The sequence below is a fragment of the Sceloporus occidentalis genome, unplaced genomic scaffold (assembly GCF_023333645.1).
Source record: "Sceloporus occidentalis isolate IW3139 unplaced genomic scaffold, rSceOcc1.0.p SCAF_75, whole genome shotgun sequence".
NCBI lineage: Eukaryota > Metazoa > Chordata > Lepidosauria > Squamata > Phrynosomatidae > Sceloporus > Sceloporus occidentalis.
In genome coordinates this window covers 3,756,359-3,769,862 of record NW_028317055.1, presented here as the reverse complement: position 1 = coordinate 3,769,862, position 13,504 = coordinate 3,756,359, and the positions used below count along the sequence as shown (strand labels likewise).

Genomic DNA, 13,504 nt, shown 5'->3' with positions numbered 1-13,504 from the left:
GGAGGTAGGGAAATTAAGAAACTTCTGGGAGGATGCTGGTTGAATTCTATCAGGTAACCCTGACAGATAATATGCAAAGTCCATGGGTCTGAAGTAATCTTAGACCATTGGTGGAAAAACTTGGATAGGCGTCCTCCCACTTAGTTTTACATGCAGTCAGAACTTCTTAGGTTTGTCATCTCTTCCCCTTCCTCTGGGTCTTTGAAATCTACCTCTGTATGACCTGTCCCGAAAGGACTGAGGGTATTTGTCCCATATAATGCTCTATTTCTGTAAGGCTGAAAGGAGGTGCTCTCCTCTGAGGTGTCCAATTCTTGTCTCCCGTAGTAGATTCTATAGGTTACTGCATGAGCTTACCTTGGAACAGAATACTACATAACTTGTTTTTAGAAGCATTGTCCTCTGCCCATGGTTTGAGACAGAGGGCTCTCCTGGAGACTGCTGAAAAGGCTGTGGCTCCCAAAATGGAGGAAAGGCCCTTCTCGCTGCGGATTTAGGATTTTCCCACAATTCTGAATCCTTTTGCTGAAATGGGAAGAGGTGCTTCATTCTATTAGAAGAGGCGAATCTCCTATCCGGATGTTTCCATTGGTCTGATATCATCTCCGAGTCATGCACCGGGAAGGTCTTAGGTTTTTTAATATGGCCCTGGAAAGGGTCCACCATAATAGTGGTTGCTTCTTCTTGCAGATTCAGAGTAGCTCTAACTGCGGAAATTAGTCGTCCTGTTTCTTCCACTGGAAAAAAAAATTCTTGATCTCCCCTTCTTCATCTGAGGATTGGGGCAGAAAAAATTCTGGATCAGAAGATTAATCTTTGTCTTCTTCTTGAATGCGTCTCGTGAGGGAAGAATCATATTTAGTTAGATCCAAAGACTGAGGTTGGGCTTGCTGAGAGCTAGCCATAGAAATCAAAAGTTGATTGCAGCTCGCTTTTACGCCAGGCAGTTAACTCAGAGGTAGACAAATGGCTTGCTCCAGTACAGGAACCACATAAGGAAGCCGAGGCATCATGCAGAGTCTTATGGCAAGAGGCACAGGCTTTATGCTTAGTCTTCGTAAGGGCTTTCCGTGGAGGAGAAGGGTCAGCAGGAGGCTCAGGAGCTTTATCAGCCATAACACAAAAGAAAGCAAGAAAACCCTCAAACAAACAGAAACTGCTTAGTAGAGGTTGCTCACTTACCTTCTCCTCCAGTGTTGTTTAAAAAGTCTGGCGTTCAAATTTTGGCGGGATTCCAGGTAATTGGAACCAGAACCCAGCCCATCCTGTGACGTCTATTGGTTGCCAGCAGAGGCCTCCTCTGCCATCAACCAATGAAGTGCACCTGTACTGATGGCAGACGAGCCCACTGCTGGGGGCTTGTCGGCTTATGTGAATGAAAAAATTGGCTGGTGAGCTTCTTTGGGCTAGAGCTCCCCTTAACCTTAGTCAGAATAATGACTAGGGTTACAGGAGCTGTACCCCTCAAATGCAGGCCCACTAGAGATGTAAAAAGTGAGTCATACTACTGTAAATGCATATTTTCTGACTGTTTTTTGTTTTATTAGCATAATTGTGGTATCTTGCAATATGTTGTGTACTGCTTTTAGATGTATGTAAACGCTAACTACTAGATAAAGTTAAGCATAGGGAAGGATTTGTTCAGATTATTTTTTTTAAGTTTTCATTAATTTTACAAATTGGTTCAGCAGATATTTGGAAATAGTGGAGAAAGTGATGAATCTTTCCCCTTACCCTGTGTGTCAGCCTCAAGGGCTATATGTCCCAACTATACCCACCACATATTCTGTGCTCAGTGGAAGGAGAGGGTTAAAATATATTAGTATATCCTATAAGCTACATAGAGCTAATGCTGTAACACAACACCTCCAACCCATACCATGCCATAAAGTACAGAAAGAAATGCATTCCTTACCCAAATACAGAGAAATCTAGAATAGCTGCTGGTTGGCAGGACCATGAATGCTGCATACCAGTGTCCCCAAGTGGTTAGAAAATGCATTTGACTCCTATGGACAATTGGTAGCCTCACTTGACAACACTGGATGTCCCCAAAAGTAACGTTTTAACATATTTTCTTCCCATGGGTTGTACCCTTTCAGTGCCAAGTGTGTGGACACTGCTTTTACTTCCCATCCTTTTGCTTGGATAAACCTCATTGCTCTACCTGGGTGAAGCAGATAGAGGGTAGTTATGGATTTTTCTAGTGGTTTTAACTTATTGACTTTATTTGGTACAATGTAATGACGTTCATTACACAGGCCATGGATGGAGGAAAGGCACCGATAGTGCCTCTCCAAAGCGCTAATGCTAGTTTAACCCCCAATCCCAATGAACTCCATTGTTTCTCATAAACTATTATTAGAAACTTTAATCCTCTAATCCCACTCAGCATGTATATGTCCACCTTTTTTCATTTTATTTTAACATTTTAATTACTTAATGTTGGGGAGGGTTACCAGTGGTGTATTCACTTAGGAAGCTGCCATAGGCCTGACCCAGAGCAGTTCCTCCCAGCCAACCCACTCAGTGTCCTCCATAGACTAGGTAACAGCTAGTGCCCCAGGGTCACACCTAGGACAGCACACTAGGTAAATACCAAATCGAACAAGTTGTGGGCCAGGACATGTGTGCTGTTATTTGTGCAATTTAATGTTGCATAGACTCAAATGTATTCACAAACAACTTGTATATTAGTAAATATACGAGTGGTTGTACATTTCAGCGTAGAAGGGCATACAACTTTATTTTGATTCTTTTCACAGGCTCGGTTACAGGTCGGTCATGGATATGGAAATACATTCAACTGTATTATATCAATCTATCGGAATGAAAGTGTGAGTATTTTTATATTTAAATGTAAACTAAGGTAACACATGTATTTTTTATTTCATTTTCATAGATCCTTTCGCATGGGATTATTTGGTACAAAACTGCATTTTCACAAACCATATAACAGATTGTAGTTTATACTCTGCTTTTCCCCTTCGCATGAACAATCTGATATCATAAAATATCCTCAAATCTGGTGTCCGATTGTCTCCTGCTATTAAAAGTATTGGAGAGGAAAACTGGTATTTCCACAATCGCCCTTGTATACATGGGAACGTAAAAGAGATGTTCCCGGATTTTTCCTTCATTTGCTCCTTATGAGAAGTGGAAATAGGTTGTGCTGTGTCGGGGAGAGTTAAAATTGACTGCACATAGAAAAACTTTTTTTGATCGTTCCTGACAGGATCCCACCCTTAAAATTTAGGTATACTTTGTAATCCATTTGAGAGTCACACATGGGAAATACAAATGGTTGGCAAAATGATTTATAAACTGCAACCACATAGGCCACACTTTTATTTTCTAAAAATCATGCATGTGGAAAGATGGGAGTAAAGAGAATATGATGGCTCCAGTGTCTCTAATATTTATTTATACTCATGTTAAAGAAAATCAAGAGACTTCAATATATAATTTACAGGTTTCAATGTTAGCATAGAATATGTGTTCAGGATGTGTTAACATTTCCTGCAAGCTTAAGAGCTGGAAGGCAAGAAAGAGGGAAATATTTAAGGGACATTTGCAGAATCTCTCCATGCATTTGCAAGAAAGAGATTAACTATAACACACTGTTAGTTTAACTGAGGAATATCAGTTAATATATCCCTCATTGTTATTTAAATATCCTATGTAAAATAGTCATTTATTTGATGTTCCTGCACATCATCATTATGTATTCCATAGTTTATTTTGGTTAATATAGGTTCAAAGCAGTTGAAGTAAATAAACACATCCTTTATTTCACTGTCAGGTTGCCGGATTCTATAAAGGAATGTCTTTTCCATTGGCCAGCAGTGCAGTCTACAACTCTGTGGTTTTCGGTGTCTTCAGAAATACCCAAAGATTTATTAGTGAATGTCGAAATAGAAGCCCTTGCCGTGCTCCTGACATTTTAGATGTGACTGTTGCAAGCATGGTGACAGGATTTATCTCTGTAGGAATTGGTAGCCCTGTTGACCTGGTAAAGATAAGACTTCAAATGCAAACACAATCTTTCATCCCAGGTAGGAAGGGTAATTACACATTTTCAATGTATTATTTGAAGTTTAGCTTTATTTAGCTGCATATTTTACAATAAGGAATCGCTCTCAATACATTTTAATATATTGATGGTGATGTCCAAATATCTGTCAGGTGTACAGGGTGTAAATGACCCAACATGGGATGTACAGTAGTGCAGTTTTGCATTGGAGTAAAATGTGGTATGCTTATGTTTTGTCAAAAATTATAAAATGTTGCATTTACTTTTTGTTATCTTGAAGCAACTGTGTTATATTTGTATACACCAATCAGCCATAACATTATGACCACCTGCCTAATATTGTGTATGTCCCCACTCACTTTTTCTAACTCTCCAACCGACCCCACCCACCACCCACACACCAGTATTTGCTAGTCCCAACTTGCCCCTCTTGTACACAACATTTTCAGAGTCACCTCCCCAACTCACCCCTCCATCGCAAACAGCATTATCAGCTTCCTGTCCCCATTGCACACACTTTCAACCTCCAAACCTACCCCGCTGCACTTAACATTGGTAGTCTTCCATCCATCCCAACCCACCACACACACACAGCCCATGGTGATCACTAGCTGTACTGGGCTTAATGTAAAGTCCAATCAAACCACACACCTGCACTCTAATTTAACTTTACTCTTTAAGCCCCATGCAGTGTACCAACAATTCCCAAGGAGATAATATACTATGTATATATATATATATACATAGTATATTAATATTTTGTATTGATATCCACTGTATCTCACAAGATTTAAGTGATTTAAACATATGATATGCTAATTTGGGGATGTTTCATGTTTTTATTCATTTAGAGTTCTTATAGTGATGACATTTGTATATATTTTAGTGGTTTACTAAAAATTTGGTTTTTGCAAATAATAATAATGCCTATGTGCCGAATGGTTTGTACTTTCATTGAACCACGTTACTTATTGTCAGAGGAGGACAAGAAAATAAAACCTAAGTAACTTATTAAAATAAAAGTCATTTAATGATGATCTTCAAAATTGAGCACTATCAAAATCACACTCTCATTAACTAGCACTGTTACTGAATACCCCATTTTATTGGAATAACTAGATTAAAAAGCAACTCCTTTATTCCTCAATGCATGCCTATAACCTATTATACTACTTACATTTATGACAGCATACCTTTTGTTTTTGTTAGTGATTTGGACAAATATTTTGTTTTGTTTTTTGTTTATTCTTTTTGGACAATGGAATTTATCTGCTGACCTGTTAGTTCGGACAGCATTTGGAGGGTTTCTTTTTTGGGAACAAAATTCAGTGTAATACACACACATATATATATATATAGTCTCTCTCATTCCACAATGCAAAGTGACCCAATACCCAATACATATGCTTACTACCCTATACACATAAAAACAACAACAACCCCAGATAAAAGCATACAAACAATACACAGAGACCCTGCCTTGTGCACATGCATACCACACTACCGAAGTTCCAAGCCCCAGGTGGTTAAAATAAGCAAATATTTAAGTTTCAGTTTAATTTGTTTTGTCAGGTGTCCCTCCTCGTTTTGGAGAATTGGGCAAAATTTGTTAAGATTAAAATTCAGAAGAATCTAATAAACAATTCTTAGTCCACTTGAATCAAGTAGTTTTAAATTGCAAATATATAAAATATGATTGCTACCATGTTCCATTTGAGAAACATTTTATAAACGCATTATTAGGGAAATTTACAAACTCAAATATAAATCTCGATTAATTATAGAAAATGAAAAAAATGAAAGGTTTGGGATGAATATAACACATAAAAAACCGTTGTTTAGAAATGGAAAAAGCAAATATCCAGAATTCCTCAACATATGTCACGCTAAAAAGTACAGTACCTTTGAATAAAAAACTAGAGAGTATGGGAATATCATTGCCTCACCTCCAATGAATGAGTACACTGGAATACTGGTTGGTATAAGGAAGTTGGATTTCTATAATACTATAACAATTCCTAAAACAATTGATCACCTCGTCAGGAGTGTAGGAATAAGTAAAATCAACAAGGGACATCAGTAGCAACTGAAGTGGACCATTTTGTAACATGAAAATTTGCAACAAAAGTACTCCATGGCACAGGAGTACAATGATTAAGACATTGTGTTTATGTGACTGGGAGCGATTGGGCCAAGCTATCAGCCACGTCTTGCTACTAAGTAAAGGAATGCAGTTTATGCTTCTTTCGTCTCACCTGAATTTACCTGCAGTATAAAGGTTTAATGAATAACAACATTTTACAAATTAAGGTTTTCATGCAAAAACATTTGTCTGACAATCTGCTTGATAACATTTCATAGAACAATCTATTGGTTTCCACCTGTGTTCCACTCTGTAGATCTTCACATTAATGGGGCACAGGACCAGTCCAACCATATTTTAGTAAATAATGAGCAGTAAAGCCAACTTGAATTTTTTAAGCAGTAGGCTTTAAGCAGATGCAAGAATGTTTTCCATATGCTTGGGAAGCGGAGATGGAAGTAGGGATCCTGTACCTGGCAGGGTTGCTGCCATGTGGCTTAAGAGTGCCACTCACTTTGCATAGCCTGGGCAGCTGCCCTTCTTGCCCTATGCGAGGTACTTTCCTGCTGCAAAGCCAGTGAGCAAAGCTATAGTTCAACCATGGCAAAAGTACACACAAACCTACCTTTAAGCAAAGGGATAATTTGTGATAAAATAAAACACTTAATAACAAAATATGCCCACTAATAGCAAAGATGTGGGTAGAAGCCTGATTTCTAGACTGAGAACCATGAAAGTGAAACTCAGCTTAGGAACAAAAAAAGAAAGTATTTTACGAACATGTTGACATTCAAGTTAATCAATTGACAATGCATAAAAAAATGTTTCCTATTCTGATTAATTTTAGCTCACATTAATGATTAATGTTAGTAGTGAGCAATGATTGCTATACAATACATTATTGAAAATGGAACTGCTATCTACCATCTATTTTATGTGTCTATTTCTTCTTTACATTTACAGAAAACATGCCTACGAACCATAAATCGCCATTGTTTCAACACCAAGCTGCCTATAAAGGTCCAATACATTGCTTCAATTCAATTATAAGGCAAGAGGGATTTGCAGGAATGTATCGTGGTGCTGGGGCTATGATTCTGAGAGATGTTCCTGGCTATTGTTTGTACTTCATTCCCTACACATACCTATGTGAATGGCTAACTCAAGACTATCATGCAGCACCAAGTGCATCTAGTGTCTGGATAGCAGGAGGTATTTCAGGTAGGAAATTACAGATTCTACAAAACTGCAATTTTATATAAACAAATATGTCCCAAGTGTTCCCATTTTTCACGGCACCGTCCCGTGCAGCGGACCACCTGGTCGTCTCAGGGAGCTGTAAAACAAATGCAGGTCTGCAGCTGAGCGCTACTAGGTGGTTCTTCTATTGATATGGGCATCTGGTCCCAACACAGGTGTCCCAATTTGGACACCTGAAATATTGGTGGGTATGTACACCCATTCACTGAAAGTATTAAATATGTGATGACACTCTTTAGCTCTCAATTGAAATTACCATATCTGTGTATAAGGGAGCTTCTGATCAACTGATATATGTTGGCATTCATGGTTCCCTCAATGAACTGTAGCTCCCCAGTCCCGGCAGCACTCATGCAGGCCCAGACCATGACACTCCCACCACCATGCTTGACTGTAGGCAAGACACACTTGTCTTTGTAATACTCACCTGGTTTCCGCCACACACGCTTGACACCATCTGAACCAAATACGTTTATCTCATCGGACCACAGGACATGGTTCCAGTAATTCATGTCCTTCAGCAAACTCTTTGCCGGCTTTCTTGTGCATCATCTTTAGAAGAGGCTTCCTTCTGGGACGACAGCCATGCAGACCAATTTGATGCAGTGTGCGGCGTATGGACTGAGCATTGACAGGCTTAACCCCCCACCCCTTCAACCTCTGCAGCAATGGAAAAACCCAAACCCAAAAACCCAAAGTGTTACATGCCATTTCATGTAACTTATATAAAAATCTACAAACCATAAAATATCTATCTAGGTAGCATTTATTATTAACTATTATTATTAATTGTTTTATATAGCGCCATCATATTTGATAGCGATGTACAATGGATAGACAGGACATAGTAAATAGTATGTAACATAACATAACAATTTGACTTACAGAAACAACAGGTGAGGATAGTCCTGCCCAAATGAGCTTACGATCTAGAGGGAATTACAGTGGTTTGTGCAAGTTCTCCCACTTAAAAAGATGAGAGAGGCCTGTAATTTTCACCATAGGTACACTTCAACTATGAGAGACAGAATGGGGGGAAAGAATACAGGAAATCACATTGTAGGATTTCTAATGAATTCGTTGGTAAATTCCTCGGTAAAATAAGTATTTGGTCACCTACAAACAGGCAAGATTTCTGGCTCTCACAGACCTGTAACATCTTCTTTAAGAGTCTCCTCTGTCCTCCACTCGTTACCTGTATTAATGACACCTGTTTGAACTTGTTATCAGTATAAAAGACACCTGTCCACAACCTCAAACGGTCACACTCCAAACCCCACTATGGCCAAGACCAAAGAACTGTCAAAGGACACCAGAAACAAAATTGTAGACCTGCACCAGGCTGGGAAGACTGAATCTGCAAGCAGCTTAGTGTGAAGAAATCAACTGTGGGAGAAATTATTCGAAAATGGAAGACATACAGGACCACTGATAATCTCCCTCGATCTGGGGCTCCACGCAAGATCTCACCCCGTGGTGTCAAAATGATCATAAGAACGGTAAGCAAAAATCCCAGAACCACACGGGGGGACCTAGTGAATGACCTGCAGAGAGCTGGGACCAAAGTAAAAAAGGCTACCATCAGTAACACACTATGCCGTCAGGGACTCAAATCATGCAGTGCCAGACGTGTTCCCCTGCTTAAGCCAGTACGTGTGCGGGCCCGTCTGAAGTTTGCTAGAGAGCATTTGGATGATCCAGAAGAGGATTGTGAATGTCATATGGTCAGATGAAACCAAGGTAGAACTTTATGGTAGAAACTCAACTCGTCGTGTTTGGAGGAGAAAGAATGCTGAGTTGCATCCAAAGAACACCATACCTACGGGGAAGCATGGGGTGGAAACATCATGCTTTGGGGCTGTTTTTCTGCAAAGGGACGACTGATCCGTGCAAAGGAAAGAATGAATGGGGCCATGTATCGTGAGATTTTGAGTGAAAACCTCCTTCCATCAGCAAGGGCATTGAAGATGAAACGTGGCTGGGTCTTTTAGCATGACAATGATCCCAAACATACCGCCCGGGCAACGAAGGAGTGGCTTCGTAAGAAGCATTTCAAGGTCCTGGAGTGGCCTAGCCAGTCTCCAGATCTCAACCCCATAGAAAACCTTTGGAGGGAGTTGAAAGTCCGTGTTGCCCAGCGACAGCCCCAAAACATCACTGCTCTAGAGGAGATCTGCATGGAGGAATGGTCCAAAATACCAGCAACAGAGTGTGAAAACCTTGTGATGACTTACAGAAAACATTTGACCTCTGTCATTGCCAACAAAGGGTATATAACAAAGTATTGATATGAACTTTTGTTATTGACCAAATACTTATTTTCCACCATAATTTGCAAATAAATTCTTTAAAAATCAGACAATGTGATTTATGGACTTTGTTGTCTCATTCTGTCTCTCATAGTTAAAGTGTACCTATGGTGAAAATTACAGGCCTCTCTCATCTTTTTAAGTGGGAGAACTTGCACAATTGGTGGCTGACTAAATAATTTTTTGCCCCACTGTAGGTTGTATTACATAAGAGGTAAAAGTGCCACTGTTAGGGGTGGACCAGCCACACACACTAGTATAAGTATTGCAGGAAAGGGAGTAGGAAAGGTGAGCTAAGGAATATAGGAAGAAGGGCATTAACATGTAAGGAATTTTTTGAAGGACCAAAGGCAGGGGAAAAGACATATAGGCTAGGGAAGGTGAGACAGGTAAGAGGGAGACCAGCTACGATAGGGTTACAATAGTCAAGGCAGGAGGAAAAGTGGACATGGACAAGAGCCTTGATGGGATTTTGTGTGAGGAAGGGGCGAATGCGGACAGTGTTTTTTGGATGGAGATGGCATTTTTTTTTTTTTTAGACAGATTGAATGTGGGGGGTGAACGAAAGGCCGGCGTTAAGGGTGGCACCAAGGCAATGAGCATGAGGGGACCAGGAGATGATTGCACCATTACCATTAAGGGAAACTGATGAGGGAATCTTGGCATTGGAGGGATGGAAGATGAGGAGTTAAGATTGCTATTTTATTAACAATGCACTGCACAACATTTAATAATATAATGGCAAAATATATACACATACAGTAACAGTTTATAGTTTTTATTTTGCTTGTGTTTATTTGTAGGAGCGATTTCCTGGGGCACTGCTACACCCATGGATGTCGTTAAAAGTCGCCTTCAAGCTGATGGTGTACATTGTAATAAATATAAAGGAGTGACAGACTGTATTTTACAAAGTTACCATAATGAAGGTTTTAAAGTAGGTAACTGAATAATTACATTTCTATTTCATTTAAAATATTAACTACGATGAGTACTGTAGATTGGTAGAGTGGAAAGTGTTAAGAGTTTAACCATGGTTTCACTTTTTCTTGTCTAGTGTACCCAAACAAATTATATTGTTATGATGCAAAATTATGTGTACATAATGCATTTTTTATTAGTACTGAAATATAAAAATTCAGTTCCAATTTTGCATGGGATTTTTACTACAGGAAATGTGCCCCCGCTGAAAAAAAATATTTATGTTCAGCAACAAACAAGTATAGTGATACCCAACATACAGAGTTTTTTTAGGTTTTGGAGGCCCAAATCACTATATTACATATTACACACTTTTTCTAATTCTCTTAGGTTGGTAGCAGAGATTTATTTAAAATTTCTTGTAATATGGGTCATTTTTACACTTTTATTTCAATTGCAATTTGGCAAGCCTAGTGTTACTGGCACATGGGTGCAGGATTCCCTTGGTGCCCTCCCTTCCAATGGGCCCCTGCCCCATTACACAAATGTATTCTAAGACCATAGACTAACACAATTCTAACATCATTCACAAACACACAATCTAACACCGTACACAAATGCTCAAGCAAATAACACCATACATTAACACTTGTGTTTTGGAGACTATTCACTAAAGGGATAATTTGCAGGAGAGTTTTGCCGGTTAGTTGTGTTTTAACTCCATGACTTAAATATGCATTATAAGCATTTAAGTGAAATTCTATTGCTGCGAGGGCTTGGTTAGCCCTGTGTAATGCATAGACATTAGAGTGCCACAGTGGGGACCCCTTTGGTCATGACATTGCTGTCAGAATGGTCTGTATTATTATTATCTTTTAAATAAATACATTTTATTTGTTATTACAATTCACACTCTGTTGTGTTACCCTCTCCAGTGATGGAACAGGAAGGCTGAGGACTGGCATAGGTTCTTTTACCTTTCCCTCTTTTCACCATCAAATCTTAACGTTTTCCTCAGCTATTCCCAAACCTAGGAACTCTCAGGGTCACACAGACATTGGCTCCTTCCTGTTGTACACTGCTGTGATCATATACAAGATTCTGAATTCATGATTTTGCTATCACTACTTTATAGCTAATATCTTTGCTGGTGACCCAATTAAGGGTATTTTAGATAATGCAAGTCAAGCTTTCCATGGGGGCCAGTATCAGAACCATTTGACTAACACATCTGTACCTATATAGAGTCTTCACCATTGACTGTTAAAGAATTAATATTTTAAGAGTCTCAGAGTCAGATCATAGGTATGGCCATTTGGTTTTTTCATCCACCATAACATATTCCTGTCACTACTATTAGCTATCATCTCAACTCTTCACCCAGACTTTTCTCTATTTTTGCATCCCCTCTAGTTTTTATTTACCCTGCAGTTTTTGCAAGTTTCCTTCAGCATTTTTCCTGTGCACCTCTAGTCCATCTTTTGTATCCCTGTGTTTTCTCATTACCCTGGTTCTCCTTTCTCCCCCTTCAGCCCTCTCCGAAGTCAGAGACTTGAAAGTTAACCACATCTATGTAGAGTTTGAAGACCAAAGGAAATAAAAAAAATAAAATAATAATTTGTGTGTAAAGAGGGAGTTCTGTATGTGTAATATGAGTATACATTTTGAAGGTAAAGTTTATCTATGGAAAGTCAACATTGATTTATTTGCTATGTGTTATTCCGATTTGATGTAAATACAGTATAGTTGCAATGAGAAGTGCTATATACTTTTCAAGTGGCAGTCGTCGGACCAAGGCTTCTGGGTCCAATTTATCCTTTGTCCTTAGAAATTGCTCTTGAAACCCTATGAAGCCTAAGTTTAAATTATGATGTATAAATGAGCTGGTCCTTTGATTTAAATGCCAAATAATATATCTACTGTAGTCAGCTTCATTATAATAATATTATATATAAATGCTATAATAAAATATTCAGCAATTTATTTAATTTTATTTAAATAATGTTTCTTTGATGCTGTAAAATGCATAGTTCAGTTATGAAATTTGGGTAAAAAAATCACATTAAATCTAATATTAGAACATGTGATGTGACACATAGTTACATGCAAACTGTTCCTGGAGTTATCTTTCAAAATCTTGCAGCAAACTAGACAGTGACAAATTCCTTTCCAGTTCAGCTGAAATGTTTCGTTTACTACACATTTGAACCTGAAAAATCCCAAAACATCCTGCCAGGTCTGGTTGATGATTCCAGGAGCAGTGGCTTTAGTGAGGGCACAGGTTGATCAATGCCAGATATCCATCAAGCAAATTAACTGATATAAGAACGTAGTATTAAACGGCTTTGACCAGATTTCACCAAGGGTGCTTATGGAAAATATACGCGGCATAGCTTTATATCTATGTTTCCCTGAAAGGGAAAGTTGCTGTCTTTTTCTTAACAGTAGTTGCATAAAATGTTTTTAAATTAATGTATTGTTTAGGTATTTTTTAGGGGCATCACTGTAAATACAATCAGAGGATTTCCCATGACTGCAGCTTTGTTTCTGACTTATGAACTCTCGCTGAAAGCTATAAAGAAGACTAAAGTGGAAACAGACCCTTGATTTGCAGGTGAAGATGAAAAATATTGTGATCTGACTTTGCTCTTCCTGGTAACATTTCTACAGCAATGAAATTACCACAATTAAATGAAACGTGTTGTTATAATGGATTATTACAATATCAGATAATGAAGAATTAGTGTAAGTAGTCAGTACAGTATAAGTTGCCCTGTACTTTTCCTACCACAAACCTCAAACATCCGTCAATAAAAAAAACCCCTCAAAACTCTGATGACGTCAAAATAATTATGTTTGAATGATTACCATCAGATGTGAGATGAATGTACTTTACCT

The 13,504-nt window shown here is 38.6% G+C and overlaps 1 protein-coding gene across 1 annotated transcript; it reads left to right on the top strand.

Annotated features, from left to right (window-relative positions):
• The first annotated feature begins 2,771 nt into the window (after positions 1-2,771).
• Positions 2,772-13,213, top strand: LOC149285898 (solute carrier family 25 member 48-like). Its single transcript, XM_089494767.1, has 5 exons — positions 2,772-2,837; positions 3,803-4,055; positions 7,080-7,337; positions 10,489-10,622; positions 13,091-13,213. Exons 2-5 carry the CDS (start codon positions 3,824-3,826, stop codon positions 13,211-13,213), a joined length of 747 nt encoding a protein of 248 aa, XP_089350893.1. The 5' UTR covers positions 2,772-2,837; positions 3,803-3,823.
• The last annotated feature ends 291 nt before the right edge of the window (positions 13,214-13,504 follow it).

Excerpts from the sequence above, each read along its gene's own strand:
- LOC149285898 (XM_089494767.1), top strand. The coding sequence starts at position 3,824 with ATGTCTTTTCCATTGGCCAGCAGTGCAGTCTACAACTCTGTGGTTTTC. Across the intron at positions 7,338-10,488 it reads GATAGCAGGAGGTATTTCAG|GAGCGATTTCCTGGGGCACT; the intron begins GTAGGAAATTAC and ends GTTTATTTGTAG. Across the intron at positions 10,623-13,090 it reads ACCATAATGAAGGTTTTAAA|GTATTTTTTAGGGGCATCAC; the intron begins GTAGGTAACTGA and ends TGTATTGTTTAG.